The 12,503-nt window shown below is 53.9% G+C and overlaps 1 protein-coding gene across 2 annotated transcripts; it reads right to left on the bottom strand.

Annotated features, from left to right (window-relative positions):
* Window positions 1-613: 613 nt before the first annotated feature.
* Window positions 614-8,728, bottom strand: LDLRAD1 (low density lipoprotein receptor class A domain containing 1). 2 transcript variants are annotated; one of them, XM_069477968.1, is made up of 5 exons: window positions 8,708-8,728; window positions 8,318-8,369; window positions 3,724-3,861; window positions 1,914-2,042; window positions 614-762 (listed from the first exon to the last, which is right to left on the bottom strand). In XM_069477968.1, the coding sequence occupies exons 1-5, from the start codon at window positions 8,726-8,728 to the stop codon at window positions 614-616; spliced, it is 489 nt and encodes a 162-aa protein (XP_069334069.1). The 2 variants fall into 2 exon arrangements, with proteins under 2 accessions (XP_069334069.1, XP_069334070.1); XM_069477969.1 differs by lacking the exon at window positions 3,724-3,861.
* Window positions 8,729-12,503: the final 3,775 nt, after the last annotated feature.

The raw sequence follows: 12,503 nt of genomic DNA on the forward strand, positions 1-12,503 counted from the left end.
TTTCCAGCTCTAGAGTTCTACAGCTCAGAGCTGCCTGAGGAGCTTCCCGCTGGTGGGATGCCGAGTACCCTGACTCGTGTGCAACCTCGTGTGTTAATCAGCGGGGCCTGCTGGGATAACTGAGTTGAGAAAAATGCTAAGGTTGCATCCAAGCCCAGCAATGTCTGCCCGAGGTCTCAACGGGTCAGGCAGTGGCACATGCTTCATGCGTGTGCCATCTATAAGGGCAACTCCTCAGCTTGGTGTTTAAGCCCCAGACTTATCTTCTCTCCAAGGGGTGGCAAGATTAGAATCTGCAAGCCTGTTTTGGAGCAGAGTGGCAGATTTCCTCTGTGTGGCCTCAAAGGCAACCCTAAAATCATGGGAGCAGAGACCCCCCGTCTTTGTTAGAAGCTGTCTAACATGATAGTGAGCTCCCAGTTGCTGGGGGCATTCAAGCAGAGGCAGGAAAACTTGAAAGCAGAAGAGACGATTCCTGTTCAGACATGATGTGTAGATCCCACGAGGTGATTTCGAAGGCCCCTTCCTGCCCTCGCGCTCCAGGATTTGATGCCCGTGTGAAGGGCTGTCAGTGCCACTCCAACCAGCCTTCCACGCCGGCCGGGGGCTCCACTCAGGGCCCAGGACAGGAGAATTCGTCGGACCAGTCAGAGCAGTGCTGCACGTGGTCCCGGCAGAGACTCCTCGGGATGCAGTCGCAGTACTGGAAGATGGTGGAAGGGCAGTGCCACCACCCAGGGCCACAGGGTGGACACACAGTCACTGGGGAGACAAGAACAAGCAGAAGAGCAGCTGGTGTGTCCTGGAATGGCCCACGCACCAGGGCACTCCTTAGCTCTGGAACCTGCTATAGCTCCCCATATCCCCATCCCATCAAACTGGTTTTTCTGCAGCAGAATCAGGACTCCACAACTCAAGGGCTGTGTGACCGTACACATCTGTCTGAGCCTGGGTTTCCTCATCTGCTTAAGGTCGTTATTAAGTAAAGGAAGATAGGCAAAGTGCCAGGCACATGGTCAAGGCTCAAACATGGAGAGTGCACACTGCCTCCTGCCACCCCAGCCTCAGCCACAGCAACCCACTGTGACTCCCTGGGGGTGCCGCCCAGACTTCTTCACTCTGTGTCCCAGGCCTCCAACATTTCTCCTCACACACCCAGCCTTTGCCTATTGAAACCCTGTCTACTCTCTCTGGCCTGCTTGAATGCCACCTCTTCCAAGAAGTCTCCTGGGATTCCTCCAGGGCCCCAGCACTGCCTTTTGGCACCACCATGATGCGAGTCCTAGGGTAGGATACATGCCTGGTCCCTAACTATCCTCCACCAGAATCTGGCACAGGCCCAGCCCCCATCAGGGCTCGGAACATGTTTGTTGATTGAACACTGGGGAAGGGATGGAGAGGAAACTCTGGGACAGTGGAAGGACCATGGACTTGGAGGCAGGAGACCTCGGCTTACACAGGCTCCCTCCCATGTATTAAGCTCCTTCTCATTGTATTAAGCTCCTTCTCTTCTCGAGGCCTCAGTTTACCTACCTATAAATTGGGGCCAGTGATTCCTGCCCCGCTTTCCTCACAGGGTTTTTGGGAGGTGCAGAGGAGATGAGGGAAACCCCGGTTCAAATCCCAGTTGTGCCACATACATATCCTTGCACGGCCACCTTCCGGGTCCCAGTTTTCTCATCTGTGCCCTTGAGGTAAGTTCTCCGCCACAGAAGAATGAACCTCCATGAGGAGCCACTCGGAGTGGCAGTGAGCACCCTGCTGCTGGTGGCATTCAAGCAGAGGTAGAAAACTTCCTTCTAGGGTGCAGGGACGGTATGCAGGGCGGAAGCTGGGACATTCCCTAGTCAGCCTCTGCCCTCTGGCCACTGCCTGGCCACCTGCTCCAGCGCAGCCCGTGCCCAGACCCCCACCTGGGCTCAGTTCGTCCGAGCAGTCCCCACAGCTGTTGATCCCGTCACATTTTTGGTCTGAGTAGATCCAGGAGGCCGGGTCTCCACAGTGGGCCACCAGGAAGCTGGGGAGGCTGTGGGGCACGTCTCCTACAGAGGGACAGATGGGACAGGAAGAAGTCCTCATCGGGCCACAGCCTGAGGTCACCTCCCATCCGTGCCAGGAAGGACACAGAGGTTTCCTGGGGAGGGAGGCTGGATCAAAGGCAGGGGCGTGATCTTTCCTCGCACAGCCAGCGGGACCCCGGCGGGGGGGGGGGGGGGGGGGGGAGCCCCCGCCTGTTCCCGCCCCCACCGTTGCTGGCACTCTTCCTCCCTCCAGAAAGTGCTCCGGACACTTATCCAAAACCATTCCACTTTCAAGTTCAGGTTCAAGTTCTTTCACCTCCAGGAAGCCTCCTCCAACTGGAACATAACAAGAATAAATGTGAAGCCTCAGAGCTCAAGGCACGGAGGGTTCACATGCCTGTGAGAGGGAGTCAGAGCAGCTTTCTGGAAAATGGGTCTGTGCTGGACAGAGTGTGACGGGCTCCTCAACATTCCCACAGACTCAGGCCGCATCACTAGAGATGGAAAACCCAGGTCAGGGAGGGGACAAGCCTCTGTGCCTTGGACTTGCCAGACCAGCCAGAAGGGCCATGGATGCTCCTGGGGCCTGTCCAGGGGGAGGGGCGTGGGCAGTTGGTATGAGTCCTGTGGGGCACTGTACAGTGGGGAGGGCCAGGAACTGGTCACAAGGGGGGTGGCCATTGGAGTTCAGGGTGTGTCCTGGAGAAGGGGACACTCATGGGGGCAAGAGAGCAATCTCCAAATCCATGCAGTGCCACCGGCATGGAGAGGGATCAAAACGTGGTCTATCAGGGGCAGGGGTTGAGGAAAGGACAGAGCTGGAACCAATCTGGGACACTACCAGGAGGCAGCCCTAAGCTCAGGACAAGGAAGATCTTTCCATGGAAAAACCATCCAATTCTGGTAGTGGCTGCCCGTGTAGTGAGCTCCCCATCCCAGGAGTATGCAAGCAGAGGCTGGATGGCGTCTGTTGGGCTGGTGGTAGAGGGGATTTGGTATGAGTTGGGGCATTGAGTAAACACTTTGAAGATTTCTTCTGTTCTCCAGAGTCTGTGATGCAAGTTTCCTCCCCCACATGCCCCTCCAACCCAGCCACTACAACTCACCGGGCACTGATCCTCTCTCCTGAGAAGCTTCAGGTCCCTAAGGTCTGGGGCCAGGTCTTCCCATTCATTCATTCCCCCACTCAGTTAGCAAGTCATTCTGGATACCCCTCTGTGCCAGGCACTGGGGCCCCGGACCAGGCCTGCCCCAGAGGAGTTCACAGTCTAATGAGGGTGGCAGGTGTGCCAATTGAGAGTGACAACCAGTGTGACTAGGGCTGGGACACAGGGAAGCACAGAGGCTGTGGGAGCCCAAAGGAGGAACCTTAACCCCTTAACCTAATGTGGGAGTCAGGGAAGGCTTCCTGGAGGAGATAACACTTGCATTCTGCCTTGAAGGATGAATACGGGTTCTCTGGGAGAGGGGAGGTACAGAGTGAAGGCATTCCTTAGTGTGGGCACGCAAGTGTGTGCCTGACCGGGATGGGTGCGGGCAGGCGCTCCTGGCTGAAGGCACCATATAATCAAATGCATGGGGGCGTGAAGGTGCCTGGTATGTTCAGGGATGGCTGAGCTTCTGTATGGCTGCAGGGAGAGTTGGAGAAGGGGGACTCCTGGGAGGGCCCATCAGGCAGGGGCAGGACCGAGCAGGTACTCACGGCACAAGCCCTCCTCTTCATCCTCGCCGTGGGTACAAGTGCGGATGCCATCACAGACCCCGCTGGCCGGGATGCAGCTCCTCCGGTCGTGGCACAAGAAGCCTGTCCTGTTCGTCGGTGTTACACAAGCCTGGGCCCCTGAAGGGGCAGGGGGAGGCCCCGGCTCACAAGGGCATCGCTGCCATCTAACCTGGTTACGCCCTCACCTGAGCCCCACTCTGGGTGGCCTGAGGGGCTGGGGCAGTGGGGGGCACTCTGAACTCGTGCCAGACATGGGGCTCGAGCCCCAGCTCTACCGCCTGCCAGCTCCTTGACCTTGGCAGATGACCTGACCTCTCTGAGCCTTGGGTTCTTCGTCTGCACAATGGGGATCATAGCACACACCCCGTGGGACTGTTGGGAGATTAAATAAAAGCTTGTCTGTGGCTAAGCACAAAACAGAGAACGTGCAGAATAAATAAGTGTTCTCTCCTTTATTGAAACTTATTTACAGTCTCACGGGAGGCTTCTGTGGACAGTGCTTGGTGCGATGCAGGGGTTTTAATGGTGGATCTCCTGGTACCAGGTGAGGTCGTCAGAGCTGTCCCAGGGATCATATGTCATAATCTCTTACCTCTGGCCACAACTTCACAGTCCCTGAAGCACTTTCATATTTTTATTCTATTGTCCCTCAATCGCCCCTGTGAAGTGTCATCATCAGCCCCCACGGGGAGGAAGGGTAGGACACCCACCCCTAGGGCTGTCCCAAAGGATTAAAGGAGAGAAATCAGCAGACGGGGCGGGAGCCAGCCTGGCCCACAGCCTGTGCGAGTGTACGTGTGCACGATGGGAGCGGGAGCTGATTGTGCATTTGTGTTCGTGCACATGGGAACCACCTCTCAGCCCCCAGAGCTGCCTCGACTAGTGTGAAGGGGCCCAACTCTTAGGTACAATCACATTGTCACCGACACACACACAGACATCTGCACCTAGGTGCGCAGTCACACACAGACAACAGGTGCGCCCACAGACACACACACTCCCACACACACGTCCCTGCATACACAGACACCTGCACGTACACTCATAGACGTACACAGACACACAGATGCGTACACACAGGCACATGACTGCGGCTCCTAAAGTATTCACGTCTACCCTCGGTGCCCACGTTCCTGCTCAGGCAGGGAGAGCACTGTGGATTTGACCCCTGACCTTGTCCCCCTACACCTGCCCTGCCTGGCTACAGAGCCATCCCTCAGAAAGGTAGATCTGGTGACACCCCACGCCCAGCTTTGGCCCCTTCCCATGGCTCCTGGATGGTGACTCCCTCCCCAGGGCAGCCTTCGAGGCCCTGGTCACCTGCCCCACCACCGCCCCAGCCCTTCATGCCCACCGGCTCCTTGCAGTCCCCGAGTCTTCCAGTGCTTCCTCCCTCCCCACAGGGACTCTGCACATGCTGTTCTCTGTGCCTGGGGTGCTTGTCCTGGCACTGCGCCCTACTAACCAATTCCTACTCTCCCTTCATGCCTCGGTTCCCATTCACTTCCCCAAGGTGTCCACCCAGACTCCTAGATCAGAGCCCCGTTCCAGACTCTCAGAGCCCCGGTCCCCCCTGCCCTGATGTGCTTACTGGATTCATGTCCACATTGCTCTCCAGACACTTAGCTCCAGAGGGCAGGGACTGTGCTGGGGCTGTGCGCCACTGACCCTGTCGTCTATGCTGGAGAGGAGCACACAGATGGACCTCACCGCCCAGGGTGGCCAGCCCAGGAGAAGAGGCAGGGGCTGCGGGGACTGAGACAAAGCTCCTCACCCAGCCTGGGGGGTCCAGGAAGGCTTCCTGGAGGAGGTGACACTGGGTCCTCTCAAGAACTTGTCACAGATATGCAAATGGAGGCTCAGAGACAGGTATACGTCAGTGTGTGTGTGTGCACGTGTGTGTATATGCACCTTAAGGAATGGTCCAAAAGTTACTTAGTGCAGAAGCCAGGCAGGGTCAGAGCTCCGCCATCTCTCTGTGCCCCCACCGTCTCCCCACCCTCTCTTGACCACCCTTACCTGGCATGCGTGGTGGCAGTCCAAGGATGGTGACCAGGGCAATGAGGGCTGCTAGAGTTGCTAGCAGGAGCAGCATGGAGGCTGAGAGGCACATCCCGCGACGTGAGCAGCAGAGGGGACTGCAGCCTTCTGTGTGGGTGGGAAGCAAGCGCATGGCCGGCAGTGATGGGCAGCAGGTGTTGGGCCCAGGGAGGACCCTCGCACCCTGACCCTGAGGGGCCCCTCCCCTCCAGGATAGGTGAGGGGCAGGGAGGGCTTCCCAGGGGGAGGGGGCTCCTAAGCCCTGCACCGTGGGCCTCGGTGCTGCCTGTGGACCCACCCCGCCAAGTGCCCATCGCTAGCCCGGGGCCCACCGCTGGTGAGTGGTAAGGGCGGATGATGAGGACCCTGTCTCTGCTCCCCAGACCTCCCTCTCCCACCCACTAAGGGGCAGCCTCCCCAGGACGCTGGGAGAGGTGGACACCTGCACATCCAGCCCCGGCCATGGGGCAGAAACTACATCAGCCTCTTCATATCTATTATTTTTATTTTTCAAAACAACCCTTTGTTTTATCAATGAGGAAACTGAGGCTCAGAGAAGAAAAGGTCCAGGTCATCCCTTGCAGAGCTGGGATGTGAGTCCACTCCTGTTTGGTGCCAAAACCCGTGCCCTTTCCACGATTCCAACTGATTATCCATTCTGGAGTCCACCAGGATGCTGGCTGGAATCCCAGCTCCACCACTTCCTAGCTGGGCCACATTGAGTAAGTCACTGCACTTCTCTGTGCCTCAGTTTCCTCGTGTGGAAAACGGGGATCATAATAGCTACTTTAGAGTTTATTAAGAGGATTAGTTTGTTGAGTTAATGTCTTAGAATAGTGCTTGGCATGTAGTAAATGCTGAGTGTGGGCCATTATCAGTGTTCACTGAGCACCTACTACGTGCCAAGCTCTATTCTAAGTACTGTGGAAATAGCAGTGATAAGAGACATCCCTGTTCTCATAGAACTGTACTTCGCTCCTTTGAGTCTTGCTTGCTTACAAAATAGTGAAAGAACACTTTTTTGACAACCTACTAGGCGTCCTGCTCTGTAGAGGGCACAAAAGTAGCTGTGGCTCTGGTCCTTGCGCTCTGAAAGCTTGCAGTTGCACTTAGAAGGCAAGGTGTGGACACGTCCGAAGGAGAGCGTGAGCTCTGTCCTGTCCAGGCCACAGTTACCCGGGAGAAAAGGGCAGGAGCAGGTCTGATTCAGCCCTGTGGTCCCAGGGATGCGACTCCAGAGTCAGGCACACAGTAGGTACTTTATGAACGCTTTGTGAATATAGTGACCCAGACATCCGGGAAGCAAGGGAAGGCCCCCAGTTTGGGTCAGTTCGGGTCATTGCCATTCAATCCACTAACATTTCCAAAGCAGGGTCCTTGGAAGCACGGGTGGTGGGATTTCCACCGGCAGGTGAGGCGAGGGTGCAAAGAGAGGGCATTCCAGGCAGAGGGCGTGTGGGGACAGTAGGGGCCCGGCGTGGCGGGCGCCAAGGATGTGTGTGCAGGGAGACAATATTAGGAGATGCAGCATAAATCTAAACCCCATCAGCCCTACAGCCCTAGTCGGCGGCTCTCTTGTCATCGGCAAACCGAGGGTAAACTCAGGTAGCCAGGGAGACCGCGTGACGCTGGGCAAGGAGAGGCATGTGGCCAGCCAGGGAGCGCTCCTCAAATATTTGTGCAGCACGGGCTGTGAGCAGGTGGGGTCCCGGGAGAGACTCCAGCCGTTGGGTGCCAGTCCCCTCCCCGACAGACAGCGGAGAAAAGGAGGCTGTTCTTGCCTCAGCCACGCCCGCTATGGGCCAGGAGTGTGGAGCCACAGGGGCACTGGGGCTTTGCAGCCAGAGGGACCTCGGTGCGAATTTGAACTCTGCCCCCAACCTCCCTGCTGTGTGACATTGGCCAACCTCTCTCCGCCTCGGCTGCCCCTTCTGTCAGTGTGCCGTAAGGGCCCCTCTCAGAGCTGTCCCAGGACGGAAAGAGATCACACAGCGCCCGGCACACCACAGGGGCTCGAGCCTTCATGGCTGTTATCATCACCCCCTCTGGGTCTCTCCTCACTGGTCACATGTGGGCCAGGACAGGGCACGTAGGAGATGCTCAATAAACGTGTGTTCCGTCCTTCCTCTATTCCGTAAAGGTAGAGGGAACTGTCCTGGTCGCACAGTGAGTCGGTGGCACAGAGAAGAGCTAAATAGTGTGTCACTTTATCCCTCAGAGCTAAAGAAAATTGCCCAGGTCGCCCCTGTGTCAGGGCTTTGGGCCCCTTTCTCTGTGTTACAGGCGGGCTGTGAGGTGGGCAGCGCTCGGGAGGCACCGGGGACGCTCGGGCAGGACAGGAGGAGGGACCCCGCGAGCAGGTGGCTGTCAGCACAGCCGGCCAGGAAGCTGGGAGCAGATGGCATCAACATGGGGCAGAGGTCTGAGGGACAGCAGGAGCCTGGAACCCACTTTGTAGCCAGCTGCCCAGAGACCAGGGAGCCCCCGCTGGGGGCGGCGGAGCCCATGGGCCCCAGGCCCTCCAGTTCCTCACCTGCTCCTCCGGGGAAGGCTTTGGTTCCAGCAGCTGCCTTGCCATTATGTCCCTGCCCGAGAGAACAGGGCGACGGTGGGCTCGGGTGGGCGAGGTCCAGCCTCAGGGTGTTGGACCACACTCGCCATGCCTGCTTCACACGTCCGCACGCTGCCGGCGCTGTGCCCTCCGCCTGGAACGCCTGTTCCTTTCCTGTCCCACCCGGCTCGGCCCTGCCACCTGAGCTGTGTAGCTGGGTCCCCTCCTGGGTCCCCTACAACCTGGCAGTGGGCCCAGGGCACGGTGGGCACTGCCTTGCCTCAGTCTCTCTCCTATCCCTTCTACTGCCCACTCCTCCCCCAGGGGTTGCTCTCTCGAGGGCAGGAGCCGGTCAGCCCAGCCCGCTCTCACCTGGGGGAAGACCTTGTTCATGTCTCCAGGGACAGAGGCCGGGTACAGAGAGCTCAGCGCAGGTTCCCTGCCTGGTCACCGGGGCAGCCTAGGGGAGGGCTGGCAGGAGGCCTGGCCCAGGCCACACCCTCCCTTGCGGGCAGTCCCCTCCCCGCTGCCTCCCAAGCAGAGACAAGCCCTGCTGGGGCCAGGTCTGCCCCAGCTCTGCAGTCTGACAGCAACACCCCGAGTTTGGAACCCTCATCCCATTCTCCAGCCTGAGGTTCAGAGAGGGAGAAACTGCCCAGAGTCACGCAGTAGGTGGGAGGGGTAAGATTTCAAGCCAGGAACTTTTCAGGGTGTGCTTTTTCCTCTGCATTAATGATGAGAAGGGGTGGGGCGCCATGGCTCACGCCTGTAACCCTAGCTCTCTGGGAGGCCGAGGCGGGAGGATCGCTCGAGGTCAGGAGTTCGAGACCCCAGTTCTCCCCCCTCAAGTGCAGAAACTCTGAGGGGCATCTTCTCCCCTGGCTTCCCCGAATGCCCTAGCAGGACTCTGTCTCAAAAATAAAATAAAATGAAATAAACTTCTTTTCCCCTTGGTCCTGGAGAAAGGCAGGAACCCATGGCGTGAGCCTCCCTGTCCCCCACTCTCCACCCAATACCAGGCCACCCCACTCTTTTCACTTGGTCCAACATCCTTCTCCTCTTTGTCCTGCCCCCCAGAAAAAAAGTTTCAAAAACTTAAATACAGAAAAGTAGGAAGAATAATGCAGCAGATAATCATGGAGTTAACAACTGTTAACATTGAGTCATTTCTGCTTCAGGTTTTTCCCTGTTAAGTACAATAATATTGAAGGCGTCCTTTGTCCATCTTCCCCTCTCGCTCCAGAGTCGATCAGTCTCCTGAACATGCCGTGTATGCTTCCAGTGACTGGCTTTTATGTTCTTACTACGTGTGTACATATGCATGAAAAAATATAGTATTGCCTTTACGGTTTTGTTTTTTTTTTTTTTTTGAGACAGAGTCTTGCTTTGTTGCCCTGGCTAGAGTGAGTGCCGTGGCGTCAGCCTAGCTCACAGCAACCTCAAACTCCTGGGCTCAAGCGATCCTCCTGCCTCAGCCTCCCGAGTAGCTGGGACTACAGGCATGTGCCACCATGCCCGGCTAATTTTTTCTATATATATTTTAGTTGTCCATATAATTTCTTTCTATTTTTATTAGAGACGGGGTCTCGCTCTTGCTCAGGCTGGTCTCGAACTCCTGACCTTGAGCGATCCACCAGCCTCGGCCTCCCAGCCTTTACGGTTTTTAAAACTCATTTACATAAATATCACCGTAGTGTACATATCTCTCCTGCTCTTCACACACACACACACATACACACACACATCTAGAATCACATTGTAGGGGCACCTTCAATTTTCCTAGATATGGCCAAACTGCTCTTCAAGGTGGCTGTACCAATTTGTGCTCCAATTAGCAGTGTGTGACAATCCCTGTCTCCCCATCTCACCAGCCTTTGAAATTGCCAGACTTCCCGACATGGCCAGTCTTGTAGGCATGGAATATGTGGTTTAATTTTCACTTCCTGGTTATTCCTACTCTGACCACCAATTGCTAACGTTTATTGAGTATTACTTTTGCCACATGCTGTCTACATGCTCTATGTATGTGAACTCATTTAGTCCCCCAAACCACAGGAGATAGGGACTATTACTATCTCACTTCACAGGTGAGGAAACTGAGGCACAGAGACATTAGGTTACTTGTCCAAGTTTCATAGCCAGAAAGTGGCAGAGCCAGGGTTCAGACCTGGCTGGCTGAAGAATTCACTCTTATCCCCACCTATGACCTCACTGCTCAAAAGCGTGGTCTGTGAACCAGCAGCCTCCACGTCGCTTGGGAGCTGGTTAGAGATCCTAGAGACTCTCAGGTCTCACCCCAGACCTAGCAAACCAGAATCTGCACTTTGACAAGAAAGCAGGGAGATCTGAATGCACATTAAATTTGAAAAGCCCCACCCTGCCCTATGCTGTTATGCAGCTCCACTTTAAAATGTATCGGTCACATGGATTCCTCCCTGGTGAATTGCTTTTTCATATCTGTTGCTCATTTTTCTATAGGTGTTTTTTTTCCCCTATTGATTTATAGATTTGAATCTTTTCCTACATGGGTTATAAATATCTCTCACAGCCTGTGGCTTGTCACTTGCTTAGAGTAACTTCTGTTGGCTCCCTCTACTTTTCTAAATCCATCTTTCTTGCCCAGAACGAGGTAAAAATCTCATTCTATGAAGCAGCCTTTGACTTTCTCTCTTCCCCTGGATTTACCTTTCCCTACATTCCTTATGCTGCGTGTCTTCATCTGAGCCCGGCTGTGGCTTTGGGAGACCCACAGGACATGAGATCGGCAAACTCCAGCTGGAGTCAGACAGAGCCAGCTTTTTAATCCTGCCTGTGCCAACTTAATACCTATCTAATTTAAGGTGGCATGTCTCAGACTAAGTCTTAGCATTCTCGTCTGAAAAATGGGGATAAGAATACTTAATTCAGAGTTATGGTTAGGATGACGTGAGTGCACATATGTGAATGTGCTCTGCGCCCTTTGAGGGTGGAATATTGTTTCTGGTTCCCTCGGTCTAATTACAGAAAGATCTTCTTGAGGGCTGGGACTGCTTCTTAGTCCCAGGCTCGACATTGGACAATGCTAAGTGGGCACCGCAATTAGACCGACCCAGGGACCTGAGAGATCTGCTTCTAGCCCTGCGTAGAAATGGGACCCAGTCCCTGCCGCAGGATTTATCAGTCCTCCCCTATTCCTTCTATAACTCTGGGATTTCCTCTCCTCTCTGAGACTGTTTCCTCAACTGTACAATGGAGATGGCAACCCCCACCCCGCTTTCCGAGAGGGATGCTGTAAGGATGCATTTAAGGTGACACTTGAGAATGCTATAAAGGGGCTTTGCAAATGTCATGAGGAATCAACCAAAAAAAACCCCAATTGTGACTTATCTAAGTAGACACTTTTACAAGATAGCATTTTAACACTGTTTAATGCAGATAATCCAAATTTTATCAAAGTTTACATAAGCATTATGAAATTAACAGACTTGGAGCTCCAGTAATGACGGCATACCTGGCGGGAACATCATCAAGAGCTTTTCTTGGAAACTTTCATTTCCAATCAGGTGCTGATTTCTTTCCACCCAAACCTTCAATTATTGCTGTTCTAATATTGCAAAAAAAAAAAAAAAAAAAAAAAAACCTCCACAAGCACACAAGAAGCAGTAGTAAAATCGGCCCAACAACTTATAATTGAACAAGAAAAAAATTTACTCTGAAAATCAGAAAGTAAAATTAGACCACCTCTAAACCAGGGGTTTGGTGAACATGGATGGGAAAAAAATTAAATCTTTACTTTCACCAACTTCCAACTGAAATACAGCATTTCCTTCAATTATCAATGTAGGCAACAATCCTTAGTAGTATAAGCAGTAGCTGTGACTTCAGCACCAACAGAAATCACAGACATTTAGATACTAAAGTTGTTACAGATATTTCAAAATTATTAATTTAAAATTACTTTGAAATTACAGTAGTTTTAGAACCACCACTCAACCTTATTTTATGTATCACAAAATTTTGAAAATATTTTAATATATTAGTTTCCTTTGCAATCCTTCATATTTAGTTTCATGCATTTGAAAACATTATTCTGAGAAGGGGTCCTTAGACTTCACTGGATCACCAAAAAAGGTTAAAAACCCCTGTTTGAAACAAATAAGTCATTCATATCACAGGAAGAGAGTATTTA

The sequence above is a fragment of the Eulemur rufifrons genome, chromosome 8 (assembly GCF_041146395.1).
Source record: "Eulemur rufifrons isolate Redbay chromosome 8, OSU_ERuf_1, whole genome shotgun sequence".
Taxonomy (NCBI): Eukaryota; Metazoa; Chordata; class Mammalia; order Primates; family Lemuridae; genus Eulemur; species Eulemur rufifrons.